This window comes from Canis lupus, chromosome 29 (assembly GCF_011100685.1).
Source record: "Canis lupus familiaris isolate Mischka breed German Shepherd chromosome 29, alternate assembly UU_Cfam_GSD_1.0, whole genome shotgun sequence".
In the NCBI taxonomy this organism is placed as follows: domain Eukaryota; kingdom Metazoa; phylum Chordata; class Mammalia; order Carnivora; family Canidae; genus Canis; species Canis lupus.
In genome coordinates this window covers 2,900,112-2,924,685 of record NC_049250.1, presented here as the reverse complement: position 1 = coordinate 2,924,685, position 24,574 = coordinate 2,900,112, and the positions used below count along the sequence as shown (strand labels likewise).

General features: G+C 32.7%; 1 protein-coding gene across 4 annotated transcripts in view; it reads right to left on the bottom strand.

The window, feature by feature from the left end:
* SNTG1 (syntrophin gamma 1) overlaps window positions 1–24,574 on the bottom strand; it is an 813,219-nt gene that overhangs the window by 186,578 nt on the left and 602,067 nt on the right. For all 4 annotated transcript variants that reach the window (XR_005380942.1, XM_038579273.1, XM_038579274.1 and 1 more), the window contains 2 exons: window positions 8,366–8,468; window positions 3,398–3,480 (listed from right to left, as the gene is read on the bottom strand). Coding sequence is in view for 3 of the 4 variants with exons in the window: in XM_038579273.1 (XP_038435201.1) it covers window positions 3,398–3,480; window positions 8,366–8,468 (186 nt within the window). In the remaining variant the exon portion in view is untranslated. The remainder of the gene's footprint in view (window positions 1–3,397; window positions 3,481–8,365; window positions 8,469–24,574) is intronic.

Sequence of the window (24,574 nt, the reverse complement as noted above, 5' to 3'; positions counted from 1 at the left end):
ATCCTTCCAGTTGTTGAGAATACCAGGCAGAGTAGGAAGGCAGGAGCAGACTTGCTAAGACCATCTAGTGAGGGGCCCCTACTGGTGATTGGTCTCCAAGACACCTAGCTTTTGATGCAACAAGGATGCCTTTCATGCTTATCTGGTGATTGCAAAGGCGCAGACATAGGTTTCATATTAATTTTTCTTCTAGCCTTAATATCACATGTTATAGATGGTCAACACAATGAAATGGCATCAATTAGGTGACAGTACCACAGGGTAAAGAATCAGAATCAGACCATCTGTGTTAAAAAATGTCAATTTCCCAACTGACTAGTCCTTTAACCTAGGGACAATTTAAACTCTCTGCTCTTTATTATGCTCATGTCCAAAGATAAGGCTTGTCACAAGGCTTCCTCTCACAAAAGAAAAACCTAAAACTTTTTTAGGTGCAGTAAATGATTGCTTCCCCACCTTTTCTGCATGAGGGTACTTAAAAAACAACAATCCTGAGTGATGCACTAGGGTAAACAAACTAAGTTTCTATGACCAGAACAGACTGGAGCAAGTTCAAGTGTCGTGGATGCCACTAAGCTGCCCTATAACTATTAAGCACACATCAGTGTATGTCTAGAACCAACTCAAAGGGCCCCAGTACACATGGTTCTCTCCTGAGAAATTTTACAGTAAATAATTGGTTCAAGTCAGCCAGCCTGCAAATGTCAGTGTCAGGCAGATTCACTCAGATCTACATATTTTTTTAAAGATTTTATTTATTTATTCATGAAAGACTAAGGCAGAGAGAGGCAGAGACATAAGCAGAGGGAGAAGCGGGCTCCCCGTGGCGAACCCAATGTGGGACTCAATTCCAGGACCCCAGGATCACACGCTGAGCTGAAAGCAGATGCTCATCCACTGAGCCACCCAGGCGTACCCAGACCTACATCTTTATGATTCTAGGACCATATCTATCATAGCACAACATTTACCATTCACAATCAGATGTGAAACTATGCAAAGAATAATTCAGGTTTTTATCCTGATTATTTCACCATTTAAAATATTTTTAATATACTTTATTTCAATTTATACATCTTTGTTCTTATTCTCTAAAATCGTGATAAGTATCATGCATTACTCTGCACTTAATACCTTCAGAATTCGTCAAAATAATGTTCAATCTTAAAGCTAAAAATGAAAATAAAAATCCCTCTTGAAAATGGAAAGACATAAATCCTATAAGGGAAATTTACAATTGTTTTTAAAAAAATTTATATTAGAGGGATTTACTTGGAACAGTCATGTTGTAGAATCACTCAGTAATTTTATTGCTTAATTATATCTTTCTAAAGGAGAACATGATAATAAGCAACAACATAGAAGCATGGTTTATGAAATTAAATCCACGGATATTTTAGTATGTCAACCAGATGAGTTAAAAAGCCAGACTGATTCTTAGCCATAGCCCTTCCATGCTCACTTCTCTACTTCTCATTATTATAGAGGAGTCTACAGGTAATAGACAAGAATTAGAATAAAACAGCTTCCCACTCTGAAGTAAAAGAGCTCTTCCTTCCTGTCTGAGGAACAGAGCTGAGATGGGAACTTTTGAGTCAATGATATGTGAAGGGAAAGTTCTTAGGAAAAACCTGTGAGGACTGAGGGAAGCAATGGATGAGACAGGTAACAACCTTGCCAGAGATGTGGGCTCTTGAAGTCCTCAATTTGTTGGCTACAGCCATACCCTGGGAGGGTGTAGTGATTCCAGATTCTCAGGCCCAGGCTCTAAGAAAGTCAGCAGTGAATGGAGTGGGTTGGGGAGAAGAGCTTTCACAGCAGCTGGGGGTAGTTGCTCCAGCCCAGTAAAGGGCCTGGTAGGACATGGAAAGCATCAAGAGCATCTAGGTTGTAAGGAAAGAAGGTGAGCGGTTTCTGAAGTAATAGGTAAAGATTTGGTTGGAGATTGTAAAAAGTCTGTAAAATAGAATTAGAATTAGAATTAGAATTAGAATTAGAATTAGAATTAGAATTGCTAATGGCAACATAGAATGTATATATTCATTGATTCATTAGGATATTTAAGCCACTCCAATCTTGCCATCTTCTGATGATCAGTGTTTTAAATATTATCTATAATGTGACAATTATTTCTTTGGGAACAAAAATAAAAAAGATCAGATGAAGTACACCAGGAGGTGCTTGGTGTATGCAGGCAGAGATAACCTTTGGTCTTGCCAAGGATTCCTCTTTGGGAACAAATAAATAATAATATTTAAAAGAATGTAGGTACTTAAGGCACACAGGTAAAGAATAGAACTGGTGCAGTGAGGTACAATGAAGGCTGGAGATACTCAAAAGGAGTACTTTAAGTAAAATGACACAATTAGGTCAAGAATTTCAAATGAAAGATGAATTTTACAAGTTAGAAGCTATATATGTTTTATATCTTAAGACGTGGAATAGAAAAATAAAATTCTACTTAACTGTACTCTTCTTCTTTGTGATCCCAGGGGAAATTTGTTAGACTCGCATATAACCTGAGAGAACTGTTTTGTCTTTAGCATGTGTGAGTGTTTTAGAGGATGAAATATAAGGAGTTTCAAGCATATTTATAAACAGAAATCCAAGAAACAAAAACTTGTTTACTCAAAATTTCAAGTGGAAAAGAAACTTTAACATTTTATTAAATGTTTAAAAAAACAAGCATGCCAATTTTATCAATGATTAAATATATGTATAGTTTAACATTTGTGACATTTTAACATGATATTAGATTATTCTCACTTTGTGGGTGAGATTGTTTTCTGGTATGCCTGCAGATTGTTAAGAAATCCTACCAAATGGAATATTAGATACCTACTTCCAGCTAAATGATTTCAAAAGAAAAATGACAAAAATCATGTCAAATCACATAAAGCATGAAGTTAAATACACTATGCACTATTATAAGGTGATTATATGATATTATGTGTGATCTCACAAAGTCGCTATAGCTTAACATAAGGCCTAATGCAGACCTATAAGGATAAAAATGACATTAAAAAATAACTGACCTATGTATTTTTTCCTTCCTGGCTCATTTTAACTACTAACTCTTAAAGGATGAAGCTAAATAAATAAATAAATAAATAAATAAATAAATACACACATACACACATACAAAAAAATAAAAACAAACAAACAAAAAGGATGAAGCAAACAAGTATTTCAACTGTATCAGAGCAATGAGATTTATTAGCAGTTTTTGCAGACTATGAATATACATCTATATGCACATATATATTATATGATCATACATATTATACGTGTGTATATATATACATATATATATATATACACACATATATATACTTTACTCTTCTGCTTTCTTTGTGTTATGTCCTTATTAATCTGAACCATGCTTTGATCATCTTACTGTATTGTTGGGATGATAGTTGAGATGCAAGCCACTGTCACAAAGAGGTGAGGAGGTGCCACTGCTCTGGTCACTTGGAGCACCTGCAAGGAAAAATATCACAACACCCGAAAGGTTAGAACACCCAAATATTCTAGTTGATGCATTCTACATTATATATTTCCATATACTCAGTAATGTCAAGAAAATCAGGTAGTAAAATAAATTATTATTTCACTTATATCAAAGCCAGAGTTTTGCCAAATAAGGTAAGTGAGACCCCGAAAGAGACTCATGTATTTATCTTTGATTTCAGAAATATTGCAAGGCTTTATTATTAAAACATATAACCTTATAAAATTATTATTTCATTTCATTATCCAAAGTGACCTACACTTATGATCCATAATTATAACGGTGCAGGATTTGGGTTGTCTACATAATTCTATTTATCATTATGTTTCAACCTACCAGCAAGTTATATTTTTAGATACCATAATTTTCCATGATGCAAAATAAGTTTGCATGGGATCTTTCTTTATAAATGCTCTTGGTATATGTTATAATTGGAAGTACCCTCACTGATGCTATCTAAATTGGTGAAACAAACTAAAAAACTTCATATCAGATTCTCATGAGAAGCCTACTAATATCTTTCTCTAAATATGAGTAATGTATGTCTTAAACCGAGATTTCACAATTCAGAAATTTTTACAGTTAAGATTAGAATACATTTTTAAAATTTTTGATTGTTTTTTTGGGAAAACATTGTATATATTGAAGGTGTTAATGTTGACAAATATGCACTATTAATATAATTGACTCCCATTTTTTACTTGAAATATTATACTTATATTCAAACATCAGAGGTCATAAGTAACACTCCTAATATTAATGTGTTGAAAAAAAAAAACAAATAATTTTGTTCTTTATTATCACTTTAAAGTTCCATAGCTTTCCTGTCTCTAAGAAGGGGATTGCAGGTCTCTCTACCAAACTAGCATGAATACAGTTTTTCCACTTTTTAAATCTTAACAATTTCATACTTTGTTTTAGCTAATTTTTATTTTGATATTTATCTGCATTGTATCTTATGAGACAACATTTTAATGGATAAACACATTACTTAAATTTTTTTTTATTTAAAATTTATATCCACTTTTAACAGAATGAAATTATATGTCAGATTCTGTGACAGATCCAAGCAGTCTTTTGAGTGAAATTCAAAGATTTAAATGTATGCATAGGAAAAAGATACAAGTTCAGTGATCTATGCTTTCTTTTTAAGAAGTTAGATATGAAAGAGCCAATTAAATCAAAGTAAGTAGAAGATAGAAAATAATAAAAATAAAAGTTGAGAATAGTAAGATTGGAACAAAATTATAGACAAAATTAGCCAAGAGAGAAATAGGTTCTTTGGAAAGATTAGTAAAACACATAGCAAAAATGATGTAGCAACAGAGTGTGAAAACACAAGTTATTAATATCAAGAATGTGAAGATACTATTACTGCAAGCCAACAAACATCAAAAGGAATAATTAAAGGATATGATGAATAATTTCATGCAAATAAATTCATAACTTAAAATGGAAAAAATCTTGAAAAACACTTTACCAAAACTTATAAAAGAAGAAGAAAAGTATTAGAAAAATCCTATAAGAATTCAAGAGATTAATTCATACAAAATAAAAACTATAATTCTAGGGTCAAGTTGCCTTTTTGGTGAATTTATTAAATTATTTAAGAAGAATATAGTATTACTGGTAAGAAAATTCTTTATGAAGATAAAGGTTGTGATTCTTCACGTTACATGAAGACATCAAAAACTCAGGTACCAAAATCCCACTAACACATCACAAAAATGTACATATGGATACCCATCATGAACATATTTTTTACAAAGTCTTAATATATTAGCAAATTGAAAGCAGTAATATATTAAATATACTTTAACATTTCATGATCATGTGGTGTTTATCTTAGGAATACAAGTTTAATTTGGCATTCAAAATAAATATTTAAAAATTCACCGTATGAGCAGAATTTTTAAAAGATTAAAAATATATCTCAATGAATATAAAAAAAAATGTGACAATTGAACATCTCCTTATGTTAAAAAGAAAAACAAGAAAAATGCACAGTAACCCAGGAATAAAAGAACAGTACCTCAACCTAATAAAGGGCATGTGTGAGTACTTAGAGCTAATATCATATTTAGTGATAAAAAAAAACTGGAAATTTCTCCTCTAATGTTTTGAGCAAGAGAAGGATGTTTATTCTTAATACTTTGTATAACATTTTCTGGAAGTCCTAGCCATTGCAATAGGCAAGAAAAAGGAATTTTAAAAATATAGATTGGAAAGAAAGAAGCAGAATTCATTATTTACAGATAATATAATTAGAGAGCCTTAAAAAATATACCAGAAATCCTACAGAACTAATAGATGCAGAATATGTGCATGTATAAAAATAAACTATGTCTATGTGTTAGCAACAATAACTGGACAACTATTTTTAAATACCATTTATGGTAAAATAAAAAATTCCTAGAAATAAATGTAATGAAAGATATGCAAGACTTTCCCACTGAAAGCACTAAAATGTTGCTGAGAAAATTAGAACATAAATAAATGGAAAGTTATATCATGTTCATGGATTGAAAGATTTAAAGTTGTTAATGTGTTAATTCTCAAAATTATCTATAAATCAGAATCATAATTGGGTTTTGTAAAAATCCATGTGTTATTTCAAAAATATGTACAGCAATGTAAAGAGCCTAGAACAGTTAATAATACTGAAAAATCACAAAATTGGAAAACCTATCCTATGTCATCAACATGGTAGTTATGGTGAAAAACAAACCCCAAAATTAATGGAAATAAAATAACTTTTTGATTATAAATTCCTAGCTCAGACATAAAAAGTAATTAATATAAGATGGATTTTAAATTTAAACTTAAAAGCCAATGACATAAAGCTTCTAGGAAAAATGTAGGGGAATCTCTTTGCAACTTTGGGGTAGGCAAATATTTCTTAAAGAAGATACAGAAAAAAATAACCATATGCAAAAGAACAACAAAATGGTAGATTAGATATCGTCAAAATTAAAAGCTTCTGCAAACTTAAGACAGTTTTAGTTAAAATACGGTATTTATAGACTGAGAGAAAATTTTTGTAATACATATAGCCAACAATGATTGTATACAGAATATAATCTTAAACTCCTGCAGTACAATAATATGAAGACATACTAACAGAAAAATAGGCAAAACATGAGCAGACACATTACAAAATAAGATATATAAACTCTAATGATATATGCAAATTATACACCATAAGGAGATGATCATAATTAGTCGTCTTCACAGAAATGCAATTTTGACTATAACAAGCTGCCTCTGCACACTTGATAGAATATCTAAAAAAAAAAAAAAAAAAAAATGGGCAGCCCGGGTGGCTCAGCAGTTTAGCGCCACCTTCAGTCCAGGGCGTGATCCTGGGGATCTGGGATTGGGTCCCACATCAGACTCCCTGTATGAAAGCTGCTTCTCCCTCTGCCTGTGTCTCTGCCTCTCGTCTGTGTGTCTCTCATGGATAAATAAATAAAATTTAAAAAAAATCTGTGACCATAAAATATTGTGATAAATCAGAGCAACCAGAACTCTCATACATTGCTGGAGTGGAGAGTAAGAGGTCTAGAAATATAGTCCGTTTTAGAAATATTTTTTGGCAGTTAGGTAACAAGTTAATTATACATCTACCTGGTGACTTTGCAATTCCACTCCTAAGTACTTACGGTAGTGACATAAAACTGGAAGACTTTCAAGAACCTTTTACAAAAATGTTCATAATAGCTCTATCTATGGTGGCAAACTACAGGAAACCGCTGTTATCCATCAATAGAAGAACAATTAGCAAACTTTCATCATACTCATTTAATGGCATATAACACAGCAATGTAAAAGAAAAAACAATTGAAATATATAAGTGATTTTTCATTATGAAAGAAGCCAGACACAAGAGTAAATACAGTATGATTCCATTCTAAAAAAGTCTTAGGAGAAGAAATGTTGATGTTAAGAAATCAAATTAATGGCTGTTTCTGAGGATGTTATTTATTGGGAAGAGGCACAGAGGAGACTTTCTGTGATTTAAAGGCATGTGGATTAAGCAAATGTGTCCATTTGTCAGAACCAATCCAATTGTTCAAGATCTTTGCATTTCATTACATGCAAATTATGTCTCAAAAATATATTCTTCTTTGATTTTTAGCAAAAGTGTTAGATGATATTATATTTTTTTAAGATTTTGTTTATGTTTATGTTTATTCATGAGAGACAGAGAGAGAGAGAGAGAGAGAGAGGCAGAGACACAGGCAGAGGGAGAAGCAGGCTCTATGCAAGGAGCCTGATGTGGGACTCGATCCCTGGTCTCCAGAATCACACCCCAGGCTGAAGGCAGTGCTAAACCGCTGGGCCACGGGGGCGGCCCTATTTTATTTCTTAATGTATAAATCGATACAGAGATTTTTAAGTTACTCTTATGAGTTTCCACATGAACTGGTTTCCTTCAATCTTCCTAGCCTCAGCAGGACTAACTTACGTGTAAATGCTTGTTTAGCAAGTCAAGTAGACAAATGAAAGTATATCATTTCATAGTTAGAGAAAATATATTAATCAATTATTATGAATGAAATATAATAGAGACACAAAATGTGTGTAGTTGATGTGATACTATTTTTACAATAAATACTATGCCTCTAATTATAGGTTAGCAAATAACCGTAAATGTGCTGAGTACATTCTAAAACAAAAATAACATCTGCTCCCTTTGCATAAGTATTCATAGAATGTTTTGTGATATAAAAATATTTGTATTCAAGCAGAAATCTCAACTTTAAGAAAATTACCAATTACTGTCAGGAAATAATGGTTTAGAAAGTAAATATGATGATGTGAGCATTTTACCTATTCTTCATAAATGCTTACATGCACAATCTTCATTCAGTGGGAGTTTGAGGAAAGCAGGTGCCCTTTTTAAAAATGACACTGTTAGGGTCACTTCTTCTCCAGCATTCCGAAGCACCTGAACCTAAAATAAAAAAGAATGAAATAATAGTTACTTGTGTGGTCACAAAGTATGTTATATGATTGCAAAACCTTGAAGTGATTTGCTGTCTTTTCCACCTCTCTTTTTTCCTTAGTGGACAGAACATTTCATTAAACATAGGAAGAATGAATTATGTAACATCGTAGGAATACAGCCATCACTTCTTCCTCTTCCCACGATTTGGTGGTCCTCTCTGTTCATTCACAATGTCATCATTTTCCATTAATACTTATAGAGGTCTCTTAGTATATAGTCTATATTAGGCAATATGAGAGATTATGACATTTACAGAAAGATGTGGTGCTCAAGCCACTGTGTCATTAACTTAATAGTATTTATTGAACCTGTATTATATACCACCTACAGATAAAAAATAAATGACTCTGTATGTCAATGAAAGGTCTAATCCAAATTAAACAAAATTGGCCCAATTCATTCAAGACTTTTGCAAAAAATAAATAGATATTATTTTCTTGTTATATCATTGCATACTTTATTTTCCTTTCCCTGCAGACTTGGAATAATGGTGGAGACTGTTATCATCAACTCTCAACACTTTTCAAATTATAGAATTAATAGACCTAGTTCTACCAGTTAAAATAACACCAATTTCTTCAAAAATTGTATCAAGACAAACATAAGAAATACTAAAAGAAGTACAAGTTGAGGAGTTATCTGTAATAAACATATTAGAAAAGATAGAGGTATATTTATAATTTTAAAATCTCACATCAACTAAAAGGAGAATTATGAATAATTAGTGAAGGCAGTTAATAAACATGGGATCATAGGTTGTGATTAAACATCTAGAAAAAATGCTCAACCTCCAGTCATTAGAGAATTAGCTATCAAAATGATTTAGAATGGCTTCTGGTCTGGAGAAGATGGCATGACTTCATCTTTGTTCTCCCTCAGTAACTAGAAACACCTAAAAACCTGCAAGAGACAACTGAAATGCAAATCAAACTCTGAAAGGTAGAAAGAAAAAAGAACTTGTTAGGGATCCCAGGACAGGAGGAATAGCACAGAGAAGGGATGTTTTCTATGCCCTCACCCAACAGAGCAACTTCTACCCACTGCTGGATAAAGCATCCCTTTGGGGCAGCACTGGGGGCTCAGCGGTTTAGCACCGCCTTCAGCCCAGGGTGTGATCCTGGAGACCCGGAATGGAGTCCCACGTGAGGCTCCCTGCATGGAGCCTGCTTCTCCCTCTGCCTGTGTCTCTGATTCTCTCTGACTCTCTGTGTCTTTCATGAATAAATAAATAAAATCTTTTAAAAAAATGTTTAAAAAAAGCATCCCTTTGTTTACTTAGTGGTTTCAGGGGCCCAGCCTGAGAAAACGGTTTCCATCTCCTCAAACAGCATCAGCAGGGAACAGTGGGAAATCAATCTGATCAAAGAAGCCAAACACTGTTCTAAATAAGTATATTGGCAATGGGACCACAGTCCACAAAATTAGGCTATGACCTGTATGGTAAATAAAGTGAATTCCTGTTAAAAAGGAAAAAAAAATCTTATATAAGATCCATAGGCTCAAAATAATAAGAAAGTGGCTAGAATACAATAAAATAACATGTCTCACTAAGAACCAGGAAAATCATAAATTGAGTGATAAAAGATAGTCAGCTAACTCCAACTAGATGAATTACAAACTGGTATTATCTGACAAGGATTTTAAAGTCACCTTAATAAAAATATTTCAACAAGAAAATACAAATCCCTTGAATCAAATGAAAAATTACAAAATCTCAGCAAAGAAATACAAATTTTGAAAAAGGACCAAATGAAAACTAATGAACTAAAAAATACATTAACATAAATTAAAAAAAAACTTATTGGATTGGCTCAATGACAGAAGATAGAATCAGTCAAATGACAAAAAATAGAATTCACAAACTTGAGGACAGAATAAAATTCACTCACATGCAGGAAAAAGTAATATATTTTATCACATTAAAAGTGGAAAAAAGTTTAAAAGTGAAGAAAATTATGTAATAATTTAAATAGATGCAAAGAAGCATTTAATAAAATACATTTGAAAAAAATTCATAGAAAACTGAATATAAAAAAGAGTATCTTCATATTATAAAGAGTATATAGGGACGCCTGGGTGGCTCAGTGGTTTGGTGCCTGCCTTCAGCCCATGGCGTGATCCTGGAGACCGGGGATCGAGTCCCAAGTCAGGCTCTCTGTATGGAGCCTGCTTTTCTCTCTCTGCCTGTGTCTCTGCCTCTCTCTGTATCTCTCATTAATAAAAAATAAATAAAATCTTTTAAAAAAATAAGGAGGATATAGAAATTTCTAGAAGAAATGTCATTGTTAATGGTGATTTATTGAGACATTTCTCTCTGAGATCAGAGATGAAACAAATATGTCCACCATCTTGTTTCTTTTAATCTTTCTTCAGGTCTTACTGCAATACGGCAAGAAAAGAGCTAATAAAATGCACGAAAATTGAAAGAAGCAATAAAACTATCATTATTCAGAGATAAAATAATTTTGAGCATAAAAAATCTTTGGGAACCTGTAGACATCATTACATTAGATATTACTAGTTGAGTTACTAAGGGTGTTTAGCATGGAATAGTGTAGATACAAAGTAATAAGCTGTTAGAAAGAAAACCATAGGCCCAAAATGGAGTAATATATATGTTAGGCTGTCACCAAACTAGGGCTTAATACCTAATCTAATTGCAGTTTCAATTTCTCCCAGAAATGTAGTCTTAAATAGTCAGGAGTTTTCTGGTTAGCACCAAGGAGGTGATCTGTCCCATGGGTCCTCTCCATTTCCCAAAGGAAAATGAAGTAATCAATCTACAAGGGCCTCTTGCCCTTGCCTTTCTTCTTTCTTTCTTTTTGACTAATTGTCCCTTCTCATGTGTGCATATAAAATTCTTCCATTTTGTACAGAAACTTGGAGCTCCTTTCTACTTGTTGGATGGGATGCTGCCTGATTCATAAATGGCTTAACAAAGTGCATTAGACTTTCAAATTTACTTCGTTAAATTTTGTCTTTGAACAATACAAGGGTCAACTGGTTTTGATTCAATATCAACAAACAAATACAACATTAATTTTTAAATAATGGAAGACTTATGGTATGTCATGGATCACTAGGTGTAATACTGTAAAGATAACAATTTTCTCCTATTTTTCTATAGATGCAAGACAATCCTATTCAAGGTACCAATGTCTTTTTTTAATTCAATTTTTGGCTTAGTATGAACTTATGAACTTATGTTTTGTATTAGCACTTAACACTGATATAATCATTATTACATAATTGTATTGAGAATTTGTTAGTCAGTGTAATATATGGGATGGTGGAACACAATAGGCCAATGGTTACATTCTATAGTAAATGTACAGCAAATAATTTCTTTCTACCATTAAATAATAAATAACAGTATGAGTATCTTAAGGGTAAATATGAGAATAAACATGAAGAAGTTAAATATGGTTCCCTCGAAAATAGGCAGTGGACAACTGCTTTACATGTGTACTTCAGTCTTGAAGTTTTCATTCAAGTGTAATTGAGAAAAATAAAAATAATAATTTTAATTGTAAAATCTCACCATAGATAACTTAGGTTTGTTTTTTACTAAAAGCTCAGTTATGGTTCTTTCTGAGAACCGAGTAACAAGTTCAAGTCCTTGCCACATATGCATTTCTTAATAAATGCAGGAATATTCATTTTTTCATTGAACAGGATTGAGGGTTTTGGTTTTTTTTTTCAAATTTTTCTCTGCTTTGCTACTATTGCTTTGAATGCATATTTCATCAGCTTGATACTGTCAGGTTGGAAAATACAGGTTCTACATGAGTAATGATGAATGTCATCTTCCTGCAAAATCAGAAATCTTCACCAATAAATCAAGCTATTTTTTTCATTTTTACTCACATTGTATGATGCAAATCAAATGTGCATTTTGATCTAATAGTAATTATCACAGTTATTCTATCATACTGCCTTGACTGTGTATGTGGGCAAAAGTAGCAAGAAGGGAAATAAGAAAGTTTGTGAGGATAATAGTAACTAGCCTAGCATGATGCTAGAACTACCAAGTAAGATTTAGATCTCCAGAGAGCAAGATCGCCGCTTACTGATGACAGTGATGGAAAACAGTTACGTAAAATTCCACATTAACATTTGACTCCTCTTTCTTGACATATTGTTAAGTGCAGTACATCATTTTCTTAAAGCCCTGACTCTAGCTGAAAAGGAAATTAGATGTGACTTTGAGGAATGGTTTTAAACAGGTTGCCTTACAGACAAAACAACAAGGCTAACACTAGATACAATCACATGCTTTGCTGCTGATGTTAATTACATGTCAACATGGAATAAAAAAATCACTTTTTATTATATATATTATTATGTAATCACTTTTTGTTTATATTAATTGTGGGGAAAACCTTGATTTATTACATGTATTATAGAGTAAGAGTGTGAGAGAAAATTGTATTTTAAAAGCTTTCTTAAGTGGAGTTAGAGGGTCCTCTGGCCCTGACCATCTGCATTCACATTCAGGTTTCAGAGGAATCTGCAGGGTGGCAAATGAGGAGCACACTATCCTCTCAGTAGTGTGAGTGCAGGTGAATACATTCATACCTACAGATTATACCTGGGGTCATAGTGGCTGCCAGTTTTCAGGGCAGGAGATAGAGCCTTTTAAGAGAGACATTTGACCGAGAACGGAGTCTACAATAGTCACAAGAACTGGTGCTACTGGGTTGATAGTAAATTAAGTGGAGTAGCAGAGATTATCCAATTGGAAAATAGGGTATAGAACTATATCTAGGAAGATCATATCACATCACCATTGGAAGTAGTGGGTGACCTGTGAAAAATCAACTATAATCTAGAATTTAGAGGAGGCAATGTGAAAGAAAGAAGAGATTTGGGATTATTTAAAACTGTCATCTCTCACCTTTTATTACTATGACTAGTAGATACAGAACGGTGCTAGAAGAGCCAGGAGTAGATGGAATAGGGCATGAGGACCAGAATTATCATGGATAAAGCAGATCCAAAAAGGTAATGTGACATTCCTGAGGATGCATTCACTCATTTCTTTGTCTTTCCTGTATTTTAATTTATGAAAACACTCTATATATATGTAAAGGAATACCAAGCATACAGGCATTTCTAGTCCAAATTTCATGCCATTTTAAAATAAAAAGTCACAGCACAAATGTATATCTGGTTATATGTTTAAAAAAGGACTACTAACATTTTAATAATTCTGAATTCCTAAAGTTTCAGGCTAAAACAGTGTTCAAGTATACAGTAATTTTTGAGTTTTGGTAAATATTACAATCAAGAATAAAGTTTGAGTGGATAGTAAATTTAAGTTCCTAAAATCAGGATGTAATAATATCAGTGAATTTCAATAGGCAAAAGAACCACTTAACTTTAGTGAGGAAAGAATGTTGAAACACTTGAGCAAATTTTCCTAGAATATTTAAAACTATGACTAAAAATAATTCTATCACTTTCAAAGACTCCATTAGAGCAAGATTCTATATAACAAAAGTGGGTGAAAAGTCAAATGATAGATATATTGAACTTCAACATAACAAGCAGAATATATTGTTAGCTAGTTCCCATGGTTATAGAAATGCTGTTATAGTATTTATTTTAACTCCAAGATGATTTCCTCAATAATTCAAGTGTTATTTTACTTTTATCTTCTTATTGTCATATGCCCAATTGCCTAGTTTATGTTCTATTAAGCCAGTTTAACTAAATTTTAAAATTCATGAAATCTTTACTTCACAAAAGGATCAGGAACACTTGGGTTCAAAGCCAAGTTTTATCTAATTCTTAAAGAAGAAATTTTTCCAGCATAAAGTTATTAAAGCTTCTTCAATTCATGTCACTAAATAAAACTAAAATGAAAATGAATAATGAGTGCTGACATATGAAGAAACAAAAGACCACTGTTAATGTAAATACAGATGTAATAATTTAAATACACTATTCACATATAGAATCCTACAAATGACAAATGAAATTGTACCATGACCAAATAGGCTTTATTTCAAAACAACAAGCCTAGATAAATATCGAGGTTATTAACAACGTAACTAATTTAATCAAGTTAAACATATATAACTTATCTATTAATACATACAGAAAATAGATTAGAGAGAGAAAATTTTAGCCTCTTCATTAGAGTCTGAAAGGACATTTGGCCAAACTAAGCTATACTTTCTAATAAAAACTCTGAGAAAAATAAGAACAGAAGAAAATCTTGTGATATTTCTTGAATATGCCTGGCTGTTCCTTGAGCCTAATATGGTCTCTCCCTAAATATTTGCATGGCTAACAGCCTTACTTCCTTTACGCCTTTATGTAAGTCGTAAAGTCGTACTTCCTTTACGAAGTCATCCCAATAAGTCCTATCTTCATCAACCTATTTAAAATTATAGCTCTGCACATATCGCTGTCCTCAGTTTCTTGTTCTGTCATCTTTCATACCTATTAGTACATTCCTACATACTCCATACTGCACCGACATATGGTGTCTAATATTCTTCTATCTCTGTACCATGAAAATGTGTGCTATGCAAGGATAACAGGCTATATATCTTGTTCACAGGTACATTCAAAGAGTCTGGCATAACACATCTCATAAAAAGTCTTCATTATAGAATTTTGGGTGGGTAAACTTACTACAGTTGTTTTAAAAAGCAGCAAAAATTATCCCAAATGTTAAAACAAAGATACCATATTCATTTTTTCAAAGATACTATATTAATTAAAATCAGGTAATTGATAAAGATGCTCACTGTCTCCATTATTTTTCAAAAATATTTTATGAGTTCTAGCAAATACAGTAAAATAAGAAAATAAACCTACATGAATATTAAAATAAAACCAACTCATTATTAAAGATATAATTGTGTATTTAAAAAAATTCCCCACTAAAACACTGATTGGATTTTAAAAGATAATGTGTTAAGGTAGCTTCATAGAGGATCATTATAATATAAATATCTTCTTCCTGTGTTAGCCATAAGAACCAGGAAAAAATATTAAAAATCTGGGGAGAAAAAGCCCATAAAATCCTTAGATTTTTCAAAGCATAGATTGCTTTAAAGTAAATTTTTTTTTTTTTTGAAGGATAGAAATCAAAATCTAAAGCTTTGCAAGGATATACCATATACTTGGTGAAATTTTCAGTAAGAACAAATTAGGTCAACATTCTCCAGAATATCCAAAAATATTTTATGCTTAAAGAATAGCATCAGGGATTGGGAGGAATTGAGTTCTCCTTGTCTGAATATATTATTATGTTATTTAATTAAATCTGTATATTATTGAGATACAAATAGACTAATCAATAGAAATTGATAAAAACTACAAAATGGATTTTAATATACTTGAACTTTTAATATATGAGAGACTTTTTAAATTTAGTGTTTAAAAGACTGATTAAAATAAGTAGTACAAACACATCTGGCTCTCCTTTCAGAAGAAAATGAAATAGGACACAATTTTAAACAACATACTAATGGTAAGTCTTAATGAATTAGAGTCAAATGTAAATACTATTACCAATATAATGTAAGAAATTACGTGTAGGATTCCATGTAAAATCCAGGGGTGAAAAGAACATGTTAAACTCAATTACAAATGCAAAACTTAAAGGACACACCTACATTTGTAAAGCTACATATGGAGAGATAGCAATGTATTTAAATGTAAATACTGCAACAGTTTTGCCTGTTCTTCAAATTCAGCTGAATTAGTCACTTCTTTCAAATACATATGAAGACAATTGTTTTTTCCTTTTGTTTCTCTGTTTGTTTGTTTTGGTTGCAATTACTATAAGTAATACATAAGGCCCCTGTTAATTTAAGTTGACATTATTCTTTCAAAAGATCTCAAAAGGAAACTTCAAAGGTTTATATATTTGCTAAGACCAACAAATAGAGAACAGTTTTCAGATTCATCATTTCATTCTTTTGCTGGAGAAAAGCACAAAGAATAGTAAGCTTGAATATTGCATCTCATTAAATACAGAAACAAAACTAGATGAGCAGGCTAAGAGGTGGCTGCTTGCTAGCTGGGGCACCAGCCATCCTGTCCTGAACATCACTGTCATTCCTAATGACCTGATACACACATCAATGGTTCTTTAAATACTACATTTTCAGAGATGACAATGCAATCTAATGCAACACTGTTAAAAATCCCAGCAATAATTGAGTATGACAATATTCTATCTACTGAATATTGGCCCACATTATCCGACTAAAAATTATTTTGATTTGTTAATTCATTTCTACTGAAAGTCTTAACAGTTGCATATTTAATAATCCACAGTTATATAATGAATAATGTTTTACCAAGTATGCAAGTTACATTGCTGCCCTAGATTTGTAAAATAAAGCCTCTGAAGTAAACAAGACAAAAGTTCTTACTTTTCATTTTACAAATGAGAATCTGAAAACATTAAGGTAGGTGACTTGTTCAAATATATCAGCTAATATATGGATAGACTGATAAGTAAAATTACATGTATAAGTGAGTTCTCTATTTTTTTCACTGGGCCTTTTTCCTAAGAGGTTAATGGCAAATCTTAAGTAATCATTTAAAGAACATATTTGACTCTCATAGTGATTTTGAGATGACAGTCACGACCTCTCAGCTTCCACATACCCCTTATATCTCGAGTCCATTTACAATGCACAACCTCACTGCCCTAATTCTGAGAAGAAGATAGATAGACGACAAAGCCCCTCTGTATCAGGAGCCAGGATAAAATGGAGAAAGTAACTTCTCTCTAAATTAGTAAAACTACATCTGTTTAAATTACTTTCTTGTGCATATTTTCCTCTTGGGGTTAATTAGTGTAGAGTTTAAATCAATGCAACACACATACATTGAGTGTCTATCAAATTCAAAACACCATATTTTATAAAACAGAATCTGCAGTATTAAATAAAGGTAGCAAAGCCTTTAATTCAGCAGATTATCAAACTAGTGAGAAGACAAGTATTCATAATAAATTACAAGGGGAAAGATGCTACAAGGAAGGTTTTTAAAATTAAACATCATACGTAAATTACTCAAACCCAAATATACTTAGCATATTACGTATCACAGGATTTTTTTTTCTACCCATTCTGCTAATAATATGGATATCATTGAAGTTTGCACACTCTTCTCATTCCTTAACATGACAAGAACAAACAAAAACTGGTGCAATGTTTGCCCTCACAAAGTGGAGGTCTTGGAAATTTTGCCACCAGTTTTGCCACTGGTCATGACTCAGACATCATCATTCATATGTTAAATATGAGCGAAGTTTCAATTACCAAACCAAATGTAATCAATGTTTACCAAGGCCCCAAAACTTTAAATCAGACCTTTGTGTTTAAACGGCTCCCTACCTTCTTTCAACTATGGAAAGTATATTTATAAAACACAGTCACTATATATTAATAAGGTATATCAATTTCAAATCTTGAGGGAAGGGAAAGAAAAGACATCTTTTACAAATAAAAATACTTTAACATTTCTTATACATGGTTATAATATATTTGAGGCAGAATAGTAAGGTACAGAGCATCTTCATATTTATCTGAGAAAGTTCAGAGTGTTTTAATTTTTAAACAAAGTCTCATGAAGATGATAATATTCTATAATCATATTAGATTGAAATATATAATGTACAAACTTACTCTAAATTTTTATTAAAGCCATAGTTATATGAATGTTTAGTGTAGTGTTCTAGATTTAAGTCAAATTCTTGAAGGAAAAGAGAAATCATAATGCTTTTCCTTATTTTCATAAATTCTGCATAAAATTATCTCACACAAAATGAATTGTTAAAATCTGAAAAACAGGGCAGCCCTGGTGACTCAGCGGATTAGTGCTGCCTTCAGCCCAGGGGGTGATCCTGGAGACTCCGGATCGATTCCCACATCGGGCTCCCTGCATGGAGCCTGTTTCTCCCTCTGCCTGTGTCTCTGCCTCTCTCTCTCTCTCTCTCTGTCTCTCATGAATAAATAAATAAAATCTTAAAAAAAATCTGAAAAACAAAGCTAAACATTATCATACCCACATTAGATTTGCAGCTGCATCATACAGTTGCTAAATATTTGTATATGCATATTATTATAACATGTTTACACAACATAGAACTAAGAAATAAATATTTTACAACCACTTGCACTGTTTCCTGCCATACACTGTCATTTCAGTCTATTGTGTGAGTCATTTAAATATGTTTTTCTAAATTTTAAATGCCATTCCCCCGTGATGCACATTGAGTACAGTATAAACACTCTGATACCATTAGCAGCATTTTTGGGGCCACCAGAGTAAGCTGTGCTGCATTTCCTTGGTAACTGGTTTGCACAGGGAGAAACACAGCTGTACTGCTTTGGGAAACCAGTGGTTTCTTTGGGTGTCTGGTAATTTCAAATACTTGAAAATAGCTGTGTATGCTTCATACGTAATGTATTCAATAAATAGGGAAAAACAATCTGCCTTATATGTTGCTAAATGCATGAAGAAAAAATACATCCCTTCTATTATCTGACAATTACTACAAATTTCAGTCTTCAAAGAACTCTATCATGCACAAAATGTTGGAGATACCACACACACAATTTCAAAAGCCATTATCAAATTGCACAGGATGCATATACTTTATGGGATACATACATTTCCTCATCTTAGTTATATGGATATTACTGATAATATATAAGAATGAACTTCAGCAAAATTATAAATTTATTGTCTTTCTGTTTTGTCATCTCGTACATCTCTCTAGTCTACTTTTCTACTTTAAACCCTACTTCTTTTCCAACAGAGTCACTAAGGACTGTCCTGACCTGAATGACAAAAATAAGGAAACAACTCTGGGAAATCTCTCTGCATCCATGCACTCAGTGTCACACTCACACTTCATTCCCATCCCCATTCCTCTCCAAACCACATGCTTTTTGGACTCAATCCTAAGGAACTGCCAGGAAAAGGGTAAATACATCAATGGCAATTTGCTAAACATAATTTGGTGCCACTCTATTAGGCCCCTCAAATTCCTAAAACTGCATTTTGTCAGTGAGCATCTGGAATCATTGTGTGGCCACATAGAAATGGCTTAGTAACAAGGAATTTAAACTTTATCTGTTTAAATGAATTGACGTAAATTAATGTCAATTTCAGAACTCTATGGGCCATTCACTTAAAACACAAAACTGAAATGGAATATGTTCTGTTAGAGATTTTAGGAAGAATGAATGTTCATTGAAGTTATGTGAGCCCACAAATAGTACTTTCAAAAGAAACAGCACTGAAGAAAGCTACTTCTTATAATTCTCATAAACATTTCCTTTGAAAAGCAGGTGGCATGTAGGTGAGTCTAAGGGAAGCTGGGCTCCCTTCCTAGCATGAGTATTGAAGACACTAGACCCATAAGTCTTTGAAATTCCTTTATTCTCATTCCACCTGCTTTAGTTACACATGAAGTCCTGAGTAGGATAAGGGTTCACGTTTGTCAGTAATAAGAGGAGGTTAAAAGCTGCTTTTACTCCCATATCTATTATTGCTCTGTCTCCATAGCAACCTGGGACAGCAGTACCCCCAGACAGGGCTGCTCCACAACCACAACCTAGTGAGAGGAAAGAGGAAGCATGGGGAAGACATGTTGACAGACTGATTGGGGCAACAATTTGTCAGATCACTGGACTGGGAAATCACTACAACACTGGTGACTTGGTTCCTATCTTAGCTTCATAAACTGGAGACTCAATAAATGTGTCTGCAACACGTGTCATGCAGGGCTGAAACATTTGGGACCAGCACTGATTCTGTTCACCACTGGAGCTAGCCATCTCTCTTTTTCTTTCTTTCTTTCTTTTCTTTTCTTTCTTTCTTTCTTTCTTTCTTTCTTTCTTTCTTTCTTTCTTCTTTCTTTCTTTCTTTCTTTCTTTCTTTCTTCCTTTTTTTAAGATTTTATTTATTTATTTATTCATGACAGAGAGAGAGAGAGAGAGAGGGCAGAGACACAGGCAGAGGGAGAAGCAGGCTCCATGCAGAGGGCCTGACGTGGGACTCGATCTCCCGTCTCTAGGATCAGGCCCTGGGCTGAAGGCAGCGCTAAACCGCTGCGCCACCGGGGCTGCCCCAAGCCATCTCACTTTCATTACTGTGCAGAAATCACAAAAAAGAATTAACAGCAACAAATATTCCTGCAAAGGAAACCATTAAGAATAACAAAGTATGTCTTCTCTTTGATACTGCTTTGTGAAAGAAACTTAACAGGAATTCTTAGAAATTTTTAAAATCATCATCAAACTCTCTTTGATGTAACTAGGAGATATACAACTTTATTCTAAATGTTGGTAAGGAAAAAAATCTCAGAGAGGTACTATGATTTCTTTCATTAAGTCCAAAGTAACAAAATGGAAAACAAAGTGAAGGTGTCTAATCCTTTATATTAATCACAATGGCTTTTAACATAGGAAAAAAGTAAAGTTCTTCAATTTCATTTGATGTGGTCATAATTATTTGCTACCCAATAATATGATATTTCATATTCCTTGAATAAATGAAGCATGAATAATCATAGGAAAAGAGTATAAATAATACCATGTTTTATATTTTGTATATAATACCTTGTATTGTATGTTATGTATAATATCTTATTTTGGGGAAGCCTGGGTGGCTCAGAGGTTGAGCATCTGCCTTCAGCTTGGAGTTATCCCAGAGTTCTGGGATAGAGTCCTGCATTGGGCTCCATGTAGGGCCTGCTTCTCCCTCTGCTTGTGTCTCTGCCTCTCTCTGTGTGTCTCTCAAGAATAAATAAATAAAATCTTTAAAAAAATCTTATTTTGTATGTTGTGTATAATTCCTTATATTGTATGCCTTCAAACTACTACTGCTCTGTTTTGTGGGTGCTATCATACTAAACTACAAACTAGTTATAGGGAGAAATCGTTCTAGTATGATATTTTTATCTAGAATTTTTTTATTCTATATCTATATTGGATTTTCGATACTATTTTAATAAAAATAATACCAATTACAGTTTTGTGTCTCTCACATAATATTTGAACTATATCACTTTTAAAAGAACTGTATATCCTCTAATTTTCACAATCTTTCAATTTTTTCAATGAAATATTTTATATTGTTAAACATAGGCTGATTTATGTTGTGAAAGTAAAAATATTTTTCTAATCTTTATTAGACCATATAAAATATTCTATAACTGGCCATCAAAATATAATTTTGCAAAGAATGTAAATATTTTTTTACCAATCTTCAATATTGGGTCAGAGTGAAAAAGAACACTTTGATCTTATAAATGTTTTCTAGAAGCCTGATGCCATTAACATTTTCATGTCAAAAGAGTATATTTCATCTAATTATTTTAATGCTAACTGGCAGTTTGTTTCTATTAATTTTCTCGGATTTTTTTATGATGCTGTATGTCAGGAATGTATTAATTCGCCTGTGCAGCTTTCCAGGTAAATAGTAAATACACTTAAGTAAACCACAAATTACAGTTCCAACTATGAAATGGATTTAGACATATTTATCTCCTGTATATTTCAAGATCTCTCATGTCAGTGAACTGAAAATAGCTGTATCCATTCCAAGGGTGACAGCACACACTCGACTAAGGGTTGGGCTAAAAGTTAAATTTGTTCATGTTGTAAAAGATCTCAAGGAAGAAGACAGTAATATTTTCCAAAACTAACTTTAACTTTCACTATCAGACTGACCGTAAGTATGACTGTGGAGAAGAGAGGGAGGAGGAGAAAAAGTGACTTACTAAAGAATGCTGTATTGAAGAGTTTGTGTTGTTAAGTCTTGAGTTAAAACTATGAATATATTTCAAGACATTTGACATGTAGTTCTAGTCAGAAGTATTCTTTCCTTGAATTAAGGTCTTATTAGATTTTCACCTCCATAGTTAGTAATCTATATTTATAACCTTTCATCATCTGATTTATTATCCTAATCAACAAAAATTTATTGAACTTCTATGATGAAAAATACAACAGTTTTCATTAAGACCCCAGGCAAACTTGAAATATAGATAAATATTTGCAATTGCCAGGGTCTAGTCAAATAGAAACTATTTTAGGTGTTTTGAAAAGGGGAATCTAATTAAGGATTTTTGCGAAAATCTCAACAGAGGAAGGAGACCATATGTAGACTAGCTTTTGCAGAAACTCACAGCCAGTCTGATACTGAGAACAACTGAAGAGGATGATGTAAGTGGGGCCCAGGAGCCACACTGGGACTAGATTTAAGACAAGAGTTATCTGTGAAAACACAGGAAAGGGGTCTCCATGAGTTCCAATGAAGCCAGGACAAATCTTCTGCCATGTGAAACCAAATTCTTTTCGGATGTTTTCTAAATAAATCATCAAGGACTCGTAGTAAGTGCAGAAAAGTTGAACGGGAAAAGCAAGCAAACAAACAAGAATTCCACCCCTCAAATGAGTTTTCGAAATCCATTTCAAATGCTACAGGAGACAAATAATTTTTTTATTAACACAACAAACCTCTGATTATCTACTAATCGTCACCATAAAATGCTATTACAAGACATTGACTTTATTTACTATACTGTGCCTTTGTTTTTTCCTAAAGATTTTTTATGTTAATATAGATGGAATTATTTTCTTAATTTGTGTCGATTATTCATTTTACTGTATAAAAATGCAACTGATTTTTGTGTATTGATTTTTATCCAGTTGCTGTGCTGTGTTTATTAGCTTTAACATTTTTAAATGGATTCTTTAAGATTTTCTACATATAAAATTATGTCATCTGTGAAGAGAGATAATTTTATTTCACCCTTTCCAATTTGGATGTCTTTTTTTTTTCTTTTTCTTTTTCTTTTTTTTTTTTGCCTAATGCACTGGCTAAGAATTTCAGTACTATATTGAGTAAAAGTGCTGGAAATAGTTTCTTATATTATTCCTCAACTTAGCAAAAAGCTTTAAGTCTTTCGGTCTTTGGTACTAAGTGTGATAATGTTGGGATTGAATTCTGTCAAATGCTTTTTCTATATCAGTTGAGACAATCATTACTTTCTATCACCGAAAAGTATTCCATTTCATGGTTGTAATACAGTTTGTTTATCCATTCATATGTTGAAGGGCATCTTGATTGGCTCTAGTTTTTAGTAATTATGCATAAATCTTCACTGAAAATTCCTGTATATATTTTTGTGTGAACATGTTTCATTTTTCTTGGGTAAATACCTATGTGTGTGGATGCTGGATTGTATGAGATGATATTTAGCTTTGTAACAAACTGTCAAACTGTATTCCACTGCGGTTTTATCATTTTGCATTTTCACCTGCAATGAATGAGAATTCCTGTTGCTTCACATCACCACCAGCATTTCATAATGTTGATTTTTGAATTCTGCTATTCATAGGTTTATAGTGGTATCTTGTTGTTGTCTATTTTGTTTTGTTTGTTGCACACAATCGATGATAGTTTTTAAAAAAAAAACATAGAAAATAAGCATGTTGGAAGGATACCAGTTCACAGAATTGAAGCAATGGGTAGAGAAACATGTTCTGGTGGGAAGGAACAAGGTGTCTCCACACGAACACACACAATGTGATTTTAAAATGGTGGTTTGATTAAGATGTTTCTACCAGGGCTGATATGAAGAAATTTACACCTTTGTACTAGAGTCTTGACCATACCTCAATCACAAAGCAGTGTCATAGTGATGATTTATTAAATGTTGAACTCTAAGTTAAAATTGTTCTCATCAAATTTGGTCAAAAGCAGTCCATTGGCTTACATTTTACTTTCCAGAGAATAAAGTGATGGAACATATACTCCTTCTATTATTATTATTTTTTTTTTGTTATTCTAGCCATAACTCAATTTCCCAAATGTCTTGATATATAATTCTTGTAGGGAACATTGGTGTGATGCTAGGCAACCCAAAATGGTAAATGATTTCTATAAATGTAAAGGGAAAGAGTCAAAATCATTGAGAGTCACTTATCAGGGAAGGTCTCTGATCAGGACAATTATAGTTTGAGCTCTGAATGGCAAGAATGACCTACCATGGAGATCAG